This window comes from Equus caballus, chromosome 1 (assembly GCF_041296265.1).
Source record: "Equus caballus isolate H_3958 breed thoroughbred chromosome 1, TB-T2T, whole genome shotgun sequence".
Taxonomy (NCBI): domain Eukaryota; kingdom Metazoa; phylum Chordata; class Mammalia; order Perissodactyla; family Equidae; genus Equus; species Equus caballus.
In genome coordinates, this window is record NC_091684.1 from 20,084,849 (window position 1) to 20,101,160 (window position 16,312).

Consider the following 16,312-nt stretch of genomic DNA (forward strand, 5'->3'; position numbering starts at 1 on the left):
ATCCTGGGCGCAGACCTACATACCACTCATCAAGCCATGCTGCAGTGGTCCCACAAACAAACTAGAGGAAGATTGGCACAGGTGTAAGCTCAGGGACAATCTTCCTCACTGAAAGAAAGGAAAGAAAGGAAGAAAAGAAGAAAGAAAGAAAGAAAGAGAGAGAGAGAGAGAGAGAGAGAGAGAGAAGAAAGAAAGAAAGAAAGAGAGAGAGAAAGAAAGAGAGAGAGAAAGAAAGAAAGAGAAAGAAAGAGAGACAAGAAAGAAAGGAAGAAAGAAGGAAAGAGAGAGAGAGAAAGAAAAAAAGAAAGAGAGAGACAAGAAAGAAAGAAAAAGAAAGAAAGAAAGAAAAAGTCACTATGTGAAGCCCACACTTCAGGAGGGGGGAGTTGTGCTCCCCCGCTTTGAATGGGGAATATCTACAAAAATTATTTGGATTTTTTCTCTATGGGAGATTTGTCTGTTCTCTCCCATTTATTTATTTATTCAGTTATTTGTATTATACTTGTATTTATATTATATTATTACACATTTATATCCTATATTTATTATATTTATATATTTGTTATATTATATATTTATTTTATGCTTTGGATTATAATCTAATACGACTTTTTTTTTTATCACATTGTTTCATCTTTGACCATTCCCTTTCATTTGGCTTCTGTGTACCTTTAACATGTACCTGTTGCTGTGTTTTGTTTTGTTTAGTATTTCCTTGCTCGCTGGTCATGTAAGATACTTCAGCCTCATCTTGTATTTTCCCTGCCCCAGTACTAGAATCAGCCATTTCTCTAAGGAATCCTGGCTCCCGTTATTGGAGAATGGTATTAGAAACCAAGACCTGGATGCTGGGTGCCCTCTTTGCCCCTGGGCCGGCGTTGCTTCTAGGCCCTTTCAGTGGGCAGAGTGAGGAAATACATGTGTATAATAACCTGTATGCTTACATATGTCTATATCTATATCTACCCATCAATATCTGTAGTAATCCAAACATGGGTTCATACTGACATCTCTGACATCATTACCAAATGGCTTCTTTACTCTAGTCTCTTCCCATCGCTTGTCTTTAACCTCCCTTTCCAACAGTGAGAATCCTGGCTCCCACCATCTACCATCATTTACTTATTTGTTCAATCCCAGTATATGGATACAATAGTTTCCGAGTTGTCAATCTGTACCCCGATCAGAAGCAATTTTACCAACTAGAGTGTAGTGATTATGAATAGTTCCTTTTGTCTTTAGTCCTGTAGTCTCAAGTCATTTCAGAAGTCACTCAAGTCAGCACTTCCCCCCATCCCCTTCAGTGAGGTTATGTCATACATTTGTAAAACAGTTACATTCTTTTGTCACTGTCTGCATTCTATCTTTGGGTCGTCCAATCTCCCAACTGATATTTTTTAAAATACGCATTCCTTAAGGCTCTGTCTTCATGCTGTAAAGTTCTATGGGTTTTGGCAAATACATGGTGTCATGTATCCAGCACAACAGTATCATACAGAATAGTTTCATCACCCTAAAAAAAACCCAGGTTATTCATCTATTCAACCCTTTCTCCTGCCCAAACTTTTGGCAGCCTCTGATCTGTTTTCTGTCTCTATAATTTTGCCTTCTCTGGAATGTCATATGAACAGAATCATACAGTATTTAACCTTTTCAGACTGGTTTCTTTCTTTAAAAAATTATTCTATTGAGGTCACATTGGTTTATAACATTGTGCAAGTTTCAGGTGTACATCTTGTATTTTGGCGTCTGTATAGACTGCGTTGTGTTCACCACCAAAAGACTAGTTTCGATCTGTCACCATATATACGTGCCCCTTTACCCCTCTTGCTGTCCCCCCACTCTGTTCCTCTCTGGTAATCACCAATCTGTCTCTGTATGTATGTGTTTGTTTGTTTATCTTCCACATGTGAGTGAAATGATACTGTATTTGTCTTCCTCTGTCTGACTTATTTAACTTAGCATAATACCCTCAAGGTCCATCCATGTTGTCGCAAATGGCATGGTTTCTTCTTTTTTATGGCTGAGTAATATTCCATGTATATATACCACATTTTCTTTATCCATTCATCCATTGACGGGCACTTATGTAGCTTCCAAGGCTTGGCTATTGTGAATAATGCTACAATTAACATAGGGGTGCATATATCTTTTCAAATTAGTGTTTTCATGTTCTTTGGATAAATACCCAGTAGTGGAATAGATGGATCATATAGTACTTCTATTGTTAATTTTTTGAGCATTCTCCATACTGTTTTCCCCAGTGGCTGCACCAGTTTGCATTCCTACCAGCAGTATATGGGGTTCCCTTTTCTCCACATCCTCTCCAACGCTCATTATTTCTTGTTTTCTAATAATAACCATTCTGATGGATGTGAGGTGATATCTCATTGTAGTTTTGATTTGCATTTCCCTAATAATTAGTGATGTTGAACATCTTTTCATGTGCCGGTTGGCCATCTGTATAGCTTCTTTAGAAAAATATCTGTTCATATCTTCTGCCCATGTTTTGGTAGAGTTGTTTGGTTTTCTGTTGTTGTGTTGTATGAGTTCATTACATATTCTGGAAATTAACCCCTTATCAGATATATGATTTGCAAATATTTTCTCCAAATTGGTGGGTTGTTTTTTCATTTCATTGATGGTTTCCTTTGCCATGCAGAAGCTTTTTAGTTTGATGTACACCCACTTGTTTATTTTTTCTTTTGTTTCCTTTGCCTGAGGAGACATGGTATTCAAAAAGATACTGCTTGGGGTCTGGCCCCGTGGCCAAGTGGTTAAGTTTGTGCACTGCACTTGGGGGCCTGGGGTTTGGTGGTTTGGATCCTGGGCATGGACCTACACACCACACATCAAGCCATGCTGTGGCAGCATTCCACACAGAAGAACTAGAATGACATACAACTAGGATATACAACTATGTACTGGGGCTTTGGGGAGGCAAAAAAGAGAAGAAGATAGGCAACAGATGTTAGCTCAGGGCCAATCTTCCGCACCAAAAAGCATACTAAAAAAAAGAAAAGATACGACTAAAACAGATGTCAACTAGTGTACTGCCTATATTTTCTTCTAAGAGTTTTATGGTTTCAGGTCTTACATTCAAGTATTTAATCCATTTTGATTAAGTTTTGTGTATCGTGTGAGATAATGGTCACTTTCATTCTTTTCCATGTGGCTGTCCAGGTTTCCCAACATCATTTATTGAAGAGACTTTCCTTCCTCCATTGTATGTTCTTGGCTCCCTTGTTGAATATTAGCTGTCCATAGATGTGTGGTTTCATTTCTGGGCTCTCAATTCTGTTCCATTGGTCTGTGTGTTTGTTTTTGTGCCAGTACCATGCTGTTTTGGTTACTACAGCTTTGTAGTATAATTTGAATCCATGGAGTGTGATACTTCTAGCCTTGTTCTTTTTTCTCAGGATTGCTTTGGCTATTTGAGGTCTTTTGTTGTTCCATATAAATTTTAAGATTCTTTGTTCTATTTGCATGAAGAATGTCACTGAGATTCTGATTGGGGTTGTATTGAATCTGTAGATTGCTTTGGGTAATATGAACATTTTAACTGTGTTTATTCTTCCAATCCATGAGCACAGACTATCTTTCCATTTCTTTATGTCTTCTTCAATTTCTTTCAATAGTGTCTTATAGCTTTCAGTGTATAAGTCTTGATATCCTTGGTTAAATTTATTCCTAGGTATTTTGTTCTGTTTGTTCTTATTGTAAATGGGATTGTATTCTTGACTTCTCTATCTGGTAGTTCATTTTGAGTGTAGAGAAATGCAACTGATTTTTTTTTTTTTTTAAAGATTGGCACCTGAGCTAACATCTGCTGCCAATCTTCTTTTTTTTCTTCTTCTCCCCAAAGTCCCCCAGTACATAGTTGCATATTCTAGTTGTAAGTCCTTCTGGTTGTGCTATGTGGGATGCCACCTCAGCATGGCTTGATGAGTGGTGCCATGTCTGCACCTAGGATCCAAACAGGTGAAACCCTGGGCTGTGGAAGTAGAGGACGCAAACTTTACCACTCAGCCACAGGGTTGGCCCCTGCAACTGATTTTTGCATGTTGATTTTGTACCCTGCAACTTTACTGTATTTGTTAATTATTTCTCGCAGCTTTTTGTGGATTCTTTAGGGTTTCCTATATATAGATTCATGTCATCTGCAAATAATGACAGTTTTACTTCTCCCTTTCCAATTTGGATCCCTTTTATTTCTTTTTCTTGCCTGATTGCACTGGCTAGGACTTCCAATACTATGTTGAATAAGAGTGGTGAGAGTGAGAATCCTTATCTTTTTCCCGTTCTTAGAGGAATAGCTTTCAGTTTTTCACCACTGAGTATGATGTTGGCTGTGGGTTTGTTGTATATGGCTTTTATTATGTCAAGGTACTTTCCTTCTATACTCATTTTACTGAGAGTTTTTATCATAAATGGGTACTGGATCTTGTCAAATGCTTTCTCTGCATGCATTGAGATGATCATGTGATTTTTATTCTTCATTCTGTTAATGTGGTGTATCACATTGTTTGATTTGTAGATGTTGAACCACTCCTGCATCCCTGGAATAAATCCCACTTGATCACGGTGTATGATCCTTTTAATGTATTGTTGTATTTGATTTGCTAATATTTTGTTGAGGATTTTTGCATCTATGTTTATCAGTGATATTGGTCTATAATTTTCCTTTTTTGTTTTGTCCTTTCCTGGCTTTGGTATCAGGGTAATGCTGGCCTCATAAAATGAGTTAGTAAGCATCCCATCCTCTTCAATTTTTTGGAAGAGTTTGAGAAGGATAGGTATTAAATCTTTTTTGAATGTTTGGTAGAATTCACCAGAGAAGTCATCTGGTCCTGGACTTTTGCTTTTTGGGAGGTTTTTGATTATTGTTTCAATGTCTTTACTTGTGATTGGCCTATTCAGAATTCTCTATTTCTTCTTGATTCAGTTTTGGGATGTTGTATGTTTCTAAGAATTTATCCATTTCTTCTAGGTTATCTGATTTGTTGATGAGTAGCTTTTTATAGTATTCTCTTATAATCCTTTGTATTTCTGTGGTAACTGCTGTAATTTCTCGTCTTTCATTTCTGATTTTATTTATTTGAGCCTTCTCTCTTTTTTTCTTAATGTGTCTAGCTAAGGGTTTGTCAATTTTGTTTATCTTTTCAAAGAACCAGCTCTTACTTTCATTGATTGTTTCTATGTTTTTTTAGTTGCCATTTCATTTATTTCTGCTCTGATTTTTTATTATTTCCTTTCCTCTACTGACTTTGGGCTTTGTTTGTTCTTATTTTTCTTGTTCTTTTAGGTGTACTGTTAGATTGTTTATTTGAGATTTTTCTTGTTTCTTAAAGTAGGCCTGTATTGCTATATACTTCCTTCTTAGTACAGCTTTTTTGCATCCCATAAGTTTTGGTATATTGTATTTTCTTTTCATTTGTCTCCAGGTATTTTTTGATTTCTCCTTGACTTCTTCATTGATCCAATAGTTGTTCAGTAGCATGTTGCTTAGTCTCCACATATTTGTGACTTTTCCAGCTTTCTTCTTGTTGGTTTCTAGTTTCATACCATTGTGGTCAGAAAAGATGCTTGATATGATTTCAATCTTCTTAAATTTATTGAGGCTTGTTTTGTTTCCCAACATATGGTCTATCTTTGAGAATGTCCCATGTGCATTTGGAAACAATGTGTATTCTGCTGCTTTGGGGTGGAATGTTCTAAATGTATCTAATAAGTCCACCTGGTCTAGAATTTCATTTAAGGTCATTGTTTCCTTGTTGACTTTCTGTCTGGATGATACATCTGTTGATGTAAGTGGGGTATTAAAGTCCCTTACTATTATTGTGTTGCTCTCAGTTTCTTCCTTTAGGTCTGTTAATAGTTGCTTTATATTCTTTGGTGCGCCTATGTTAGGTGCATGTATATAAATAACTGTTATGTCTTCTTGGTGGAATGCCTCTGTTGTCATAATATAATGTCCATGTGTGTGTCTGGCTATCTTTTTTGGCTTGAAGTCTATTTTGTCTGATATAAGTATGGCTACACCTGCTTTCTTTTGCCTGCCATTTGCTTGGTGTATCATCTTCCATCCCTTCACTCTGAATCTTTGTTCATCTTTAGAGCTGAGATGTGTTTCCTGGAGGCAGCACATTGTTGGGTTTTGTTTTTTAACCTATCCAACCACTCTGTCTTTTGATTAGTGACTTTAATCCACATACATTTAGAGTGAATACTGATATATGAGGGCTTAATACTTCCATTTTATCTTTTGTTTTCTGGTTGTTCTATATTTCCATTGTTTCTTTCCCTGTATTTCTGGCTGCCATTTCAGTTTGGTGGTTTTCTGTGATGTTTTTCCCAGTTTCCTGTTTATTTATGATTTGTGACTGTGCTCTGATTTTTTGTTTTCAGATTACCATGAGGTTTGTATAGAAGATCTTGTAGTTGAGATAGTCCTTTTTCTGCTGATAGCATCTTATTTTCATTAGCCTATGCCGGTTCCATCCTTTTCCTTTTCCTCTTCTGTTTTTGTCATCACAAATTATCATTTTTTGTGTTGTGAGTTTGTTACCAAATTGAAGTCGTTATAGTTACTTTTGATGCTTTCTTTCCCTTTAATTTTTATGTTTTAACCAAGTGTTTACTAACCTATTCTGATATAGAGTTGCAATTTTCTGATTCCGTCTGTCTATTTATCACCTTGCTCAAAGCACTGTTAACATTTGCCTTTTTGTTTCAAGTAGGAGGGCTCCTTTCAACATTTCTTGTAAGGCAAGTCTAGTGGCAATGGGCTCCCTCAGCTTTTGTTTGTCTAGGAAAGTCTTTATTTCTCCATCATATCTGAAGGATAACTTTGCTGGATAGAGTATTCTTGGCTGAGAGTTTTTGTCTTTAAGTATTTTGAATATATCATTCCACTTTCTCCTAGCCTAGAGTTTCTGCTTAGAAATCCACTGGTAGCCTGATTTGGGGTGAGGATGGGGTCCTTTGTAAGTTATTTTCTTCTTTCTGGACACCCTTAATGTTACTTCTTTGTCATTGACTTTTGACAGTTTTAATATAATATGCCTTGGAGATGGTCATTTTGCATTGGACAATTAGGAGTTATATTTGCTTCATATACATGTATATCCAGTTCCTTGCTTAGATTTGGGAAGGTCTCAGCTATTATTTCTTTGATTAAGCTCTCCGCTCCTTTCTTCCTCTCTTCTCCTTCTGGAATACTCATTATCCTTATGTTGCTTTTCCTAATTGAGTCAGATATTTCTTGTAGAATTGCTTCTTTTATTTATTTATTTTTTTTTGAGGAAGATTAGTCCTGAGCTAACATCTGCTGCCAATCCTCCTCTTTTTGCTGAGGAAGCTTGGCCCTGAGCTAACATCTGTGCCAATCTTCCTCTATTTTATGTGTAGGATGCCTGCCACAGCATGGCTTGATAAGCAGTGTGTAGGTCCATGCCCAGGATCTGAACTGGTGAACCCCAGGCCGCCAAAGTGGAGTGTGCAAACTTAACCACTATGCCACTGGGCCAGCCCCAGAATCTCTTCATTATTTGAAAATCTTAGTTCTCTGTCCTCTCCCACCGGAATCATTTCTAGATTTGTATCTTTGAACTCACGAATTCTTTCTTTCACATGGTCTGCTCTATTTACAATGCTTTCTACTTTATTTTTCATCTCATTAATTGCATTTTTCATCTCCAGAATTTCTGTTTGGTGTTTTTTGTTTTTTGGAGTTTCCATCTCCTTGGTGAAGTAGTCCTTCTGTTCATTAATTTTATTCCTGAGCTCATTGAACTGTCTTTCTGAGTTTCCTTATGGCCACTGTTTTGAATCCTCTGTCAGTTAGATTGGAATCTTCTGTGACTTCAAGTTTGGTTTCTAGAGAGTTGCCATTTTCTTTCTGTTCCACTGTGTTACCTTAGTTCTTCATGGTATCTGATGAGTTGATCCTCTGCCAGCACATTTGTGGTAATAACCACCTTTCTTATTTGGGTAAGGCTTTGATCACTTTGGTTTCGAGCTGCTTCTGGTCGTATTTGAGAGCTGCACTTTCCACCCTCCTCTGCCTCTGCTAGAGGCATTGTCAGTGTCTTCCTTGTGCTGTTTGTACCTCTGAGGTTGCTGGTGCCCTGTTGCTTATGATGTCACTGCAGTCTCAGGTGTTACCACTAAGATCACCAGGCTGTGAGCACTTCTGCTGCTTTTGTGGTCACCTAGGTCTTGTGTTCCTCCATTGGCTCTCTGCAGGCTCTCCATGGGCTCGGGTACTGTGCCGCATGCACTACCTGTGCTAATGTTCCTGGGTTGTCTGGGGGTGCTGGCAGCACTGCTGCAGGGGCACTAGGTTCACAGGTGTTTCTGTCACTGCTGGGGGCCCAGGGTCTTGTATGCAGCCCCCACTGCTGGTAGAGCTGGTGTTGGGCATGTCACCACTGGGGGCTTGTTCATGGGTCCTGCAGTGGTTTCTGAAGCCTCGGGTTGCAGGTACCACCTGCCACTGCTAGGGGAGGGGCAGGGGTTAAGCCGTAGGTGTTGTCATTGGTCCTGCAGCCTCTGGTTGCTGGCATGCGCCATTGTGCTTTTTGGAACCTCAGGTCAGAGCGTGCCACCCCAGCCAGGAGAATCCATGTTTTGGAGGCTGTCCCCACTGCTGGAAAGACCAGCACAACTTCCAGGGGCTAGAGAGGGGGCTGAGTGGCCAGGACCACTGTGTGTCCTAACACCTCAAGACATAATGCACCACCAGCCACTGCTGGGGGTGGCTGGCAGAGGCTAAGCCGTGAGTGCCATGTTTGCCCCTGAAAATGATGGGTCTTGCTTTTTAATCTATTTGCTGGTGTGAGGATCCATGTTTTAGAATGCTGCCACTGCAAAGTGCTGGTTCTGTTTGGGAGAGGGGCTACTGGGGGAGGTGGAGGGAGCTGCTCCCCTAGTTCCACTACCTCCCGGAGGTCCAGTCCACCCATGTTCAGATGTATAGAGGCATGGATCTCTCAGGTGTTCTGGTGTGCTGTGCAGGGAGTCCTTTGTTGGTCAATGAATGCCCAACTTGTTGCACCTTAGAGGGGAGAGACAAAGGGAGCAACTCACTCTGCCATAATGCTGATGTCACTCAAGACTTGCTTCTTATACTTAGTAATATGTACTCGAGATTGAGCCATGTTATTTCACCCAGGGTATTTTTGTACCCAACCATGTATACATTGTTCTCAAAATATTTCCTTTACAGAAGCAGAATGTTTAATGAATGTCATAAAAGCCAATGAGGACGTGAAAGAAAGTAGGGTTTACAAAGTTGGACACAGGCAGAACATGGTGGTAACATTCATTATTTGTTAAAATAACTTTTATGTAACATATTAAATGGAATGCAAACTTTCATAAAGCACATTTTGGGGATTTCCAATACCAGATGCTATACACTCCTGAAATCGTATAGAAATATGCTTCACTTGAAGAAAAGTTCTATTAGAAAAAAACTTAATCTAAAAGCAGGTTAATTAGGAAGTGCTTATAAGTTTTACGTTAGGGTTCTTCATTTTCCAGGAGGATTCAGAATATTTCTGTTAAAACATTCAAATTTCTCTGAAATTCTAATCTGTTTAATTTACTTAAAAACTCAATTTACAAATTTAAGAGCACATATGTTTAAAGTGAAGTGTAGTAAATGGCATAAAGTTCAGAAATTTGGCTAGCTAAACTCAAAATGAATTTCAGAGATCATCAGCCAAATCAAAGAGCCCACAGCATCAGTTCCACTTTGACCTTCCCTGGCAGAGGAGAAGTGCATGCAGTAAAAAGATCGTGGTCATGGTGAGGGTGTGTTGGGATGTCTCCAGAGAAAAGGCCCACTTTCGCTTCCATCAAGAAATTTTACGTGAAGCCTGTCCCAAAGGGTGAGTTATATGTGTGACAGACATTTTCTCCTAATCATTTAACCACTGGTAGTTTAAAACTATATGGCTGTGATTGGTTCTGTGTGGCTCACTCCTCTCATTCATTTATTCCTCCATTCATTCATTTATTCATCACATACTCACTCAATGCCTACCATATGCAAAGCACTGTACTACATGCCGGTTGAAGTAGAGTGGTAAATGCTCCTTTTATTTCATAAATGATATAAAAATGGATCAGACATCAGTACTTCCATCACCTTCTTTTGTCTGTTCCAGATGTCGCTAAGCAATATATTCTGTGTTTTCCATATCAAAATAGTTTTAAATAGTATGTCTTGGATCAGTCATGACATTTTACTCAGAAAATATGGCCTCCAATGTTAAGGCAAGCCTATTTTCTATGTGAACCTCAGTCTCCTCATCTGAAAAATGAGGAATTTAAGAGATTTTTCTGAAGACCCTTCTAAAACAAGAGCCTGTATGATGGAGACGTGCCCCTGACATCCGTCAACTAGAAAGAAACCGTCTTGTGTTGCCATCTGAAAAGAAAAGAATGACCTGTTCTGAAATCTACATTTTTGATTGACCATGACAGTGGTGTAGAGATTGTTGGAGAGTGAGGGAAGGCCAGTGAAGGCCACTATTTGTTGAGTGCCCACTGGGCGCCAGACACAGCCCTAGACACGTTGCACCCATTGTCTCCCTGAATCCTCAGAACAACACTGTAAGGTATGTATCATTATCCCCTTTTTCCTGATGAAGAAACTGAGGCTCAGAGGAATGAAAGGTGCAGCTCAAGATCAAGAGCTGGTAAAGGGCAGTCTCCATGCTGCCACATGGCCCCATTGCCCTTGTCATTTCACTGTTGTCCATTGGCAACAATTAAGTAGGAAACCTTAAGAGTGAGGCACGTTTTCTTGGAATGTATAGTTGAAAGTTGTACTCCACTGAGGCCGTAAAGTTCTTGGAAAATATGTTAATGTCTGGATTCTTTTAAAGCCATGTGAACATACTAGACAATATGATGAGCAAGCTGGAAGCATATGCCAATCACCTGGAGGAGGTGGTGGAAGAGAGGACCAACTAGCGGATGGCAGAGAAGAGGAAGGTGGATAAGCTTCTGTCCACAATGCTGTCCAGGTATCCCAAAGCACTGGGGCCTTGACAAAGGAACCCAGGAAGCAACAGCGTCACTATCTAAGGAGGCCCCACATGGAGAGAATATTTCCTTTGTTCTTTTCCTAGGAGGACATCAGTTTCTTGTAAAATGGGTCAAGTATTTTGCGTGTAATTAGGCACACCCTATAAAGGGAGATAGAGGCAAAAGCCCTTGAATCCATAGGAATAGAGAGTGTAGGTCTTTTGCATGGAAGATGGTGGATTCAGCAATAAGAGAGGAACCACTAGATGGCGCTCTAGTTTCATGAGTCTGATGAATTGCTAACTTCCCAGTATTTCAGATTGTAGTCCAAAGCCTTTGCACGATACAATATATACCCATGACTTCACATCCAAAACTTGCTTCATTTTTGCCTCTGCTTTCACCTCTGCATTCTCTAAGCACTTGGCAGAAGCATCGGCTGTTAAAATCCCACACCTTTCTTGTGTGTCTCGACAAAGAAGCTGGGTTGGGGATTTGAACGTGTTAATGCAAGATTGTTTGATAGAAGCAAAATATTAATTTGTGCATTAGTGAATGCTTATATTTGCTTACACTTCTGCAGATCGAGTCTTTACAAGCAAACTCTATAACCAATAGGAGACAATGAAGTGCCTTTAGGGAGAAAATCCTTTCTGTAAAGATGTTTCTGTGACCTGCCCGTCCCGCCTCCCCAATCCATACCCACCAATTAAAATATCTCTTTAGAGAAAATGCAGGTGGAGAAATGGGTGTCAAAAGAATCCCTCTAGACGATGGATTTTGTCAACTGAAAACCCAACTCATTGAAGCAAAAGCATCTACAGGGTGACTTTGTAGGGGTCTACAGGAGAAAGATGAATAAGGTACTGTTCAAAAATGGTCCTGCTCTCTGATTTCAGCTTCACTGGAGAACAGCTCAGAGCTGGAAGTTCTGTGGAACCAGAAAATTTTAAGTCCGTGACAATCTTTTTCTCTGACATTGTTGGATTCACAAAACTGTGTTCTCTCAGCTCCCCCTTGCAAGTTGTAAAGCTCCTTAATGACCTGTACAGTTTATTCAATCACATCATTAAAACTTATGATGTGTATAAGGTGAGACACCTGGCTCCTGGGTTGTGAGGGAACATGAGCTCCTTGTCGGCTGTCTCCGGGCGTGAGTGAGGATGAACGCAGCCCTAGACGTCAGCCAGGAGGAAGGCTCTATTTCAGGCTGGCAGTCTATCTCAATTCATGACAGAAACTCAATATCTTATTCTTGTTTGTTTTCTTGGGAAAGAGCTTGATTAATCAAAGAAGTAGGTGCTTGTCAAGAATCATCAGTTGTTCCCTCTGTTTCCTTCCATTATTATATCTTGTGGTAAACACATTTCTAAAAGAGGCCTTGACCTTCCACTGGCTAATTCTGCCAGTTGCCTCCTGAACGTATTTCCTTCAGAGACAGAGAGGCTCCCATGTGCTCTCCTTGAAAGGCTGTCTTTGGATCTTGTGTGAGTCCCACTTCTGTTAATGTGATCCTTAGCAATTCAGGTGAAGACAGACTCCTGAGTTTAGACTATTGGACCCATGGCTAAAGGTGAGACAGCTACCTGCCTGGTGCTACCCTGGGGTGTATGAACGTGGTCACCTAGTGTGCAAAACGATTTTGGAGGGAGAAGAGCAAGAACAAATAATTTGGCCTCGTTCAGGTGGTGGTGATGACGGCTGCTTTAGGTGTTTTCTGACTTTTCAGATGGGCCAGATGGTGACTCCTGGGACAGTACCCATGTTCACACACGCCTGGTAGGCAGCCTCAAGTGCACCAGCTCTGACCGTGATTGCAGGGCTCTCCCTATGGCCCTAGGGTCAGGGACATTTGGGGGACAGTGTGGTCATGTCCCTGAGTGACAGGTCCTCAATGGTTATCCCTGAGGGTGAAAGAAAGGATGACATGGATATCTCAAAGAGCAGATCACACACACCCAACAAAACAGGACCGGCTCTGCTTGGGGGGACCTCCTCTGGGACTTCCTCTTAGTGCTATCTTCTCAGTTATGTTTTGCATGAGCTAATGCTAAAATCAGTTTGTATTTCTAAAAGATGTGCTCATGGTGAAGAGAGGTACCCTAGGAAGACTTAGACTCGTGTACTAGTTGAGTCTGTAATTTCAGGGTCACCAGGAGACAGGGGTATTCCGACTGCCTGGCTAAGGCCTGAAATTCCACCTTTATCGCAGTATCTTTGGATTCTGCTAGAATGCAAATGGATCTGGAAAGGACTATAACTTTAAGTTTACGCTTGTCGTTTATTCTCTGTTGTGAATGAAGGATCTGAAAGCTGATTTTATTAGGAGGATTGGGAGAGAAGAGGACAGATCAGGCAGATACATACATTTATATATATGTATAAATGTATATATTTTGTGTAAATATACATATGTATACAATGTATATAAGAGTCCTTGTGTGGGGTGAAGACATTTCAGGTTCCATAAGATGGATTCTACTTGATCCATGTGATCCTTTGCAATTTACCTCATCAGTACACTGCTGCCTATCTAACTGGTTTTGAACTTGGGTTGGGAAATATGGTCACACCACTGTCAGATTTCAGAGGAGGAAGCAGTGACAGTGGGGAGAAGGGCTCAGGGAAGGAAGGCTTTGTGGAAGAACCAGGACGAGAGCAGGAACTTGAGGAAAGGCTGGCACTTGGATGGAGTAGAGGTCAGGGAGTGTGACCCCTCAGTATATGAAGCCTCAAAGCAAGGGTCAGTAATGAGGGGCCTTGGTCTCTGAGCCCGCCTCCACTCCTGACCTCCCTCCTGGAGGACACAAGGCCACCTTGTTGCTTTATTTTCAGGTTGAAACCATTGGAGATGCATACATGGTGGCTAGTAGACTTCCCATCCACAATGGAACCCAACATGTGGGCGAGATTGCCACAATGTCCTTGCAGTTTCTCAGAGCCAACATTCACTTCCAGATTGGGCACATGCCTGAAGAGAAGCTCAAGCTTCGAATTGGCCTCCACACAGGTAGATAACACTGATGGCAGGTGGCCTTATGGTCCAGGTGTGGCGGCAGGTAATTCTGAGCTCAAGTCCTAGGTCGGAGGATTTAGGAACCCTGAAATAGATGGTAACATCTCCAGGGGAAATAAAAGGTTGAATTGTCTTAGCATGTGTATTTCCAGTTAGCCCGATTGCTTGATAATAGACACACTAAGACTTCAAGGTGTTGAACCAAAAATAAGGAGGAGACCAAAAACCAGAGCAGTTATATCGGGCTGCTTTTCCTCCATGCCTCTGCGTCAAATGCCCTTTGATCTGTTCTGTTTTTGTCAAACTCATGGGCGTGTGACCTGAGCAGAAGTGACCTGCACTTGGTTTAATTCTCTTCCATCACTGTCTTGAAATTCTTAATAACTTTTGAATGAGGGGTCCCTTATTTTCATTTTGCACTGGGCCCTGCAAATTATGTAGCTGGCCCTGCTCCTACCTATCCTCCAAGGCTTAACTAAAGTAAAACCTGACCCCTAATCAGAATTAATTACTCCCGTATTTGTGCCCCTGTGGCTTTGTTTACATCTCTAGTACATGAATAGCATTGTCATTAATTTCTGTCTTAGCTCAGTTGTTATAACAAAATACCATAGACTAGGTGGCTTAAACAATAGATATTTATTTTCTCACAGTTCTGGAGGCTGGGAAGTCCAAGCTCAGGATGCCAGCATGGACTGGTTCTGGTGAGGGCCCTCTTCCTGTACTGCAGAAGACTGCCTTCCAGTTGTGTCCTCACACAGTGGAGAAATTGAGAGAGCTCTGGTGTCTCTTCCTCTTCTTATAAGGACACTAATGCTGGCATAAGGGCCCCACCCTCATGACCTCATCTGAACCTAATTACCTCCCAAAGGCCCCTCCTCCTAATACCATTATTTGAGGGTTGAGGGCTTGAACATATGAATTTGGGGGTGGGGTGGGGGGGACACACAAACATTCAGTCTGTAACGTTTAATTATGTTGTTTCCCACCAGAAGTCTGTGGGTTCCATAGGTTGCCTCATTAAACCCTAGGATCGATTACCAAGCTTTGCCCCAAGAAGGCACTCAACAAATGTTTGTTGAATTGCATTTGTTGACTTAATGTGCATCATGGGGTCTAGTCCTTGGGAAATGCAGACTGGGTATGCCCTTCTGTTCTTCCCTTTGTAGGCCCTGTGGTGGCTGGCGTGGTGGGAGTCACCATGCCTAGATACTGTCTGTTTGGAGACACTGTGAACATGGCATCCGGAATGGAAAGTAGCAGTTTGCGTGGGTATCATTTATAGCACTTTGCAAACACAGTCTTGCTGTCCCTCCAGTCTGCTCTCTTTCACCAGAGACTATTTTGAGAGGACTCATTTGCATTTTCTACAGTTTTCCGTTTGGAGAATAAGATCGTTATCCACTCGAGACAACACTGATCACAAGCTTTGTAGACAAGGTTTTGTACTGTTCTCTCTATGGAGCTGTGTAAACACACACGACTTACTCCTTCTAAGACTTTCCATTCTAAAGTCAGGTGCACATACAATAAGATCATTTAAATGAAGAGCAGGAGTTTGCAAACTTTTTCTGTCCAGGGCCAGACAATAAATATTTTAGGCTTTGCAGGCCATTGTCTCTGATACAACTACTTAACTGCAATTGTAGTGTGAAAGCAGCCATAGACAATATGTAACTGAATGTGTGTGGCCATGTTCCAATAAAACTTTATTTGCAAACACAGGTGGTTGGCTGGATTTGGCCCATGGGTGGTAATTTGCTCTTCCCTGATGTAGAGTATGGTTCTGGTGATGCAGAAGAAATCAATGGCCGAGAACTCCGGGGAACATCATACTATTTTGCTTTACAGTAATTTCTATTGCATTGACTATTGCGAGACACATGTATGCCATTTATCAGCTGAGACATTTATCAGCTGGAAAAAATAATTACTCAGTGATTTAAGTTTCAAAGAGTTTAGGTTAACATTCTCTCGAATATGTAAATTTCCCACAATATATAAAAACACATAAAAAAGTTTTCCCCCTCTGATTATGTCATTGTTTAACTTAATCCACCACATCTCAAACACAGATTTTAACCCCTCGTTTAGCTTGTAAATCAAGATTTTCAGGATAAATTTTGAAAGTGGAACTGCTTATGTAGGCTCCAAACCTGACTCTGTTTGCAGTTCTGGTTACAAACAACATTTTCAGTGATACGTTCGGCTCTGGTATCATCCTAAGAAGCCTGAAGAGCCCACCTGATTTCCCTC

General features: G+C 40.6%; 1 protein-coding gene across 1 annotated transcript in view; it reads left to right on the plus strand.

Moving 5' to 3' along the window:
• The window catches only part of LOC100068630 (guanylate cyclase 2G-like), a 58,962-nt gene that overhangs the window by 31,521 nt on the left and 11,129 nt on the right, over nucleotides 1-16,312 (plus strand). Inside the window, 6 exon segments of the mRNA XM_070228183.1 lie at nucleotides 9,716-9,785; nucleotides 9,787-9,896; nucleotides 10,899-11,039; nucleotides 11,940-12,132; nucleotides 13,876-14,050; nucleotides 15,226-15,324. Coding sequence (XP_070084284.1) covers nucleotides 9,716-9,785; nucleotides 9,787-9,896; nucleotides 10,899-11,039; nucleotides 11,940-12,132; nucleotides 13,876-14,050; nucleotides 15,226-15,324 — 788 coding nt within the window.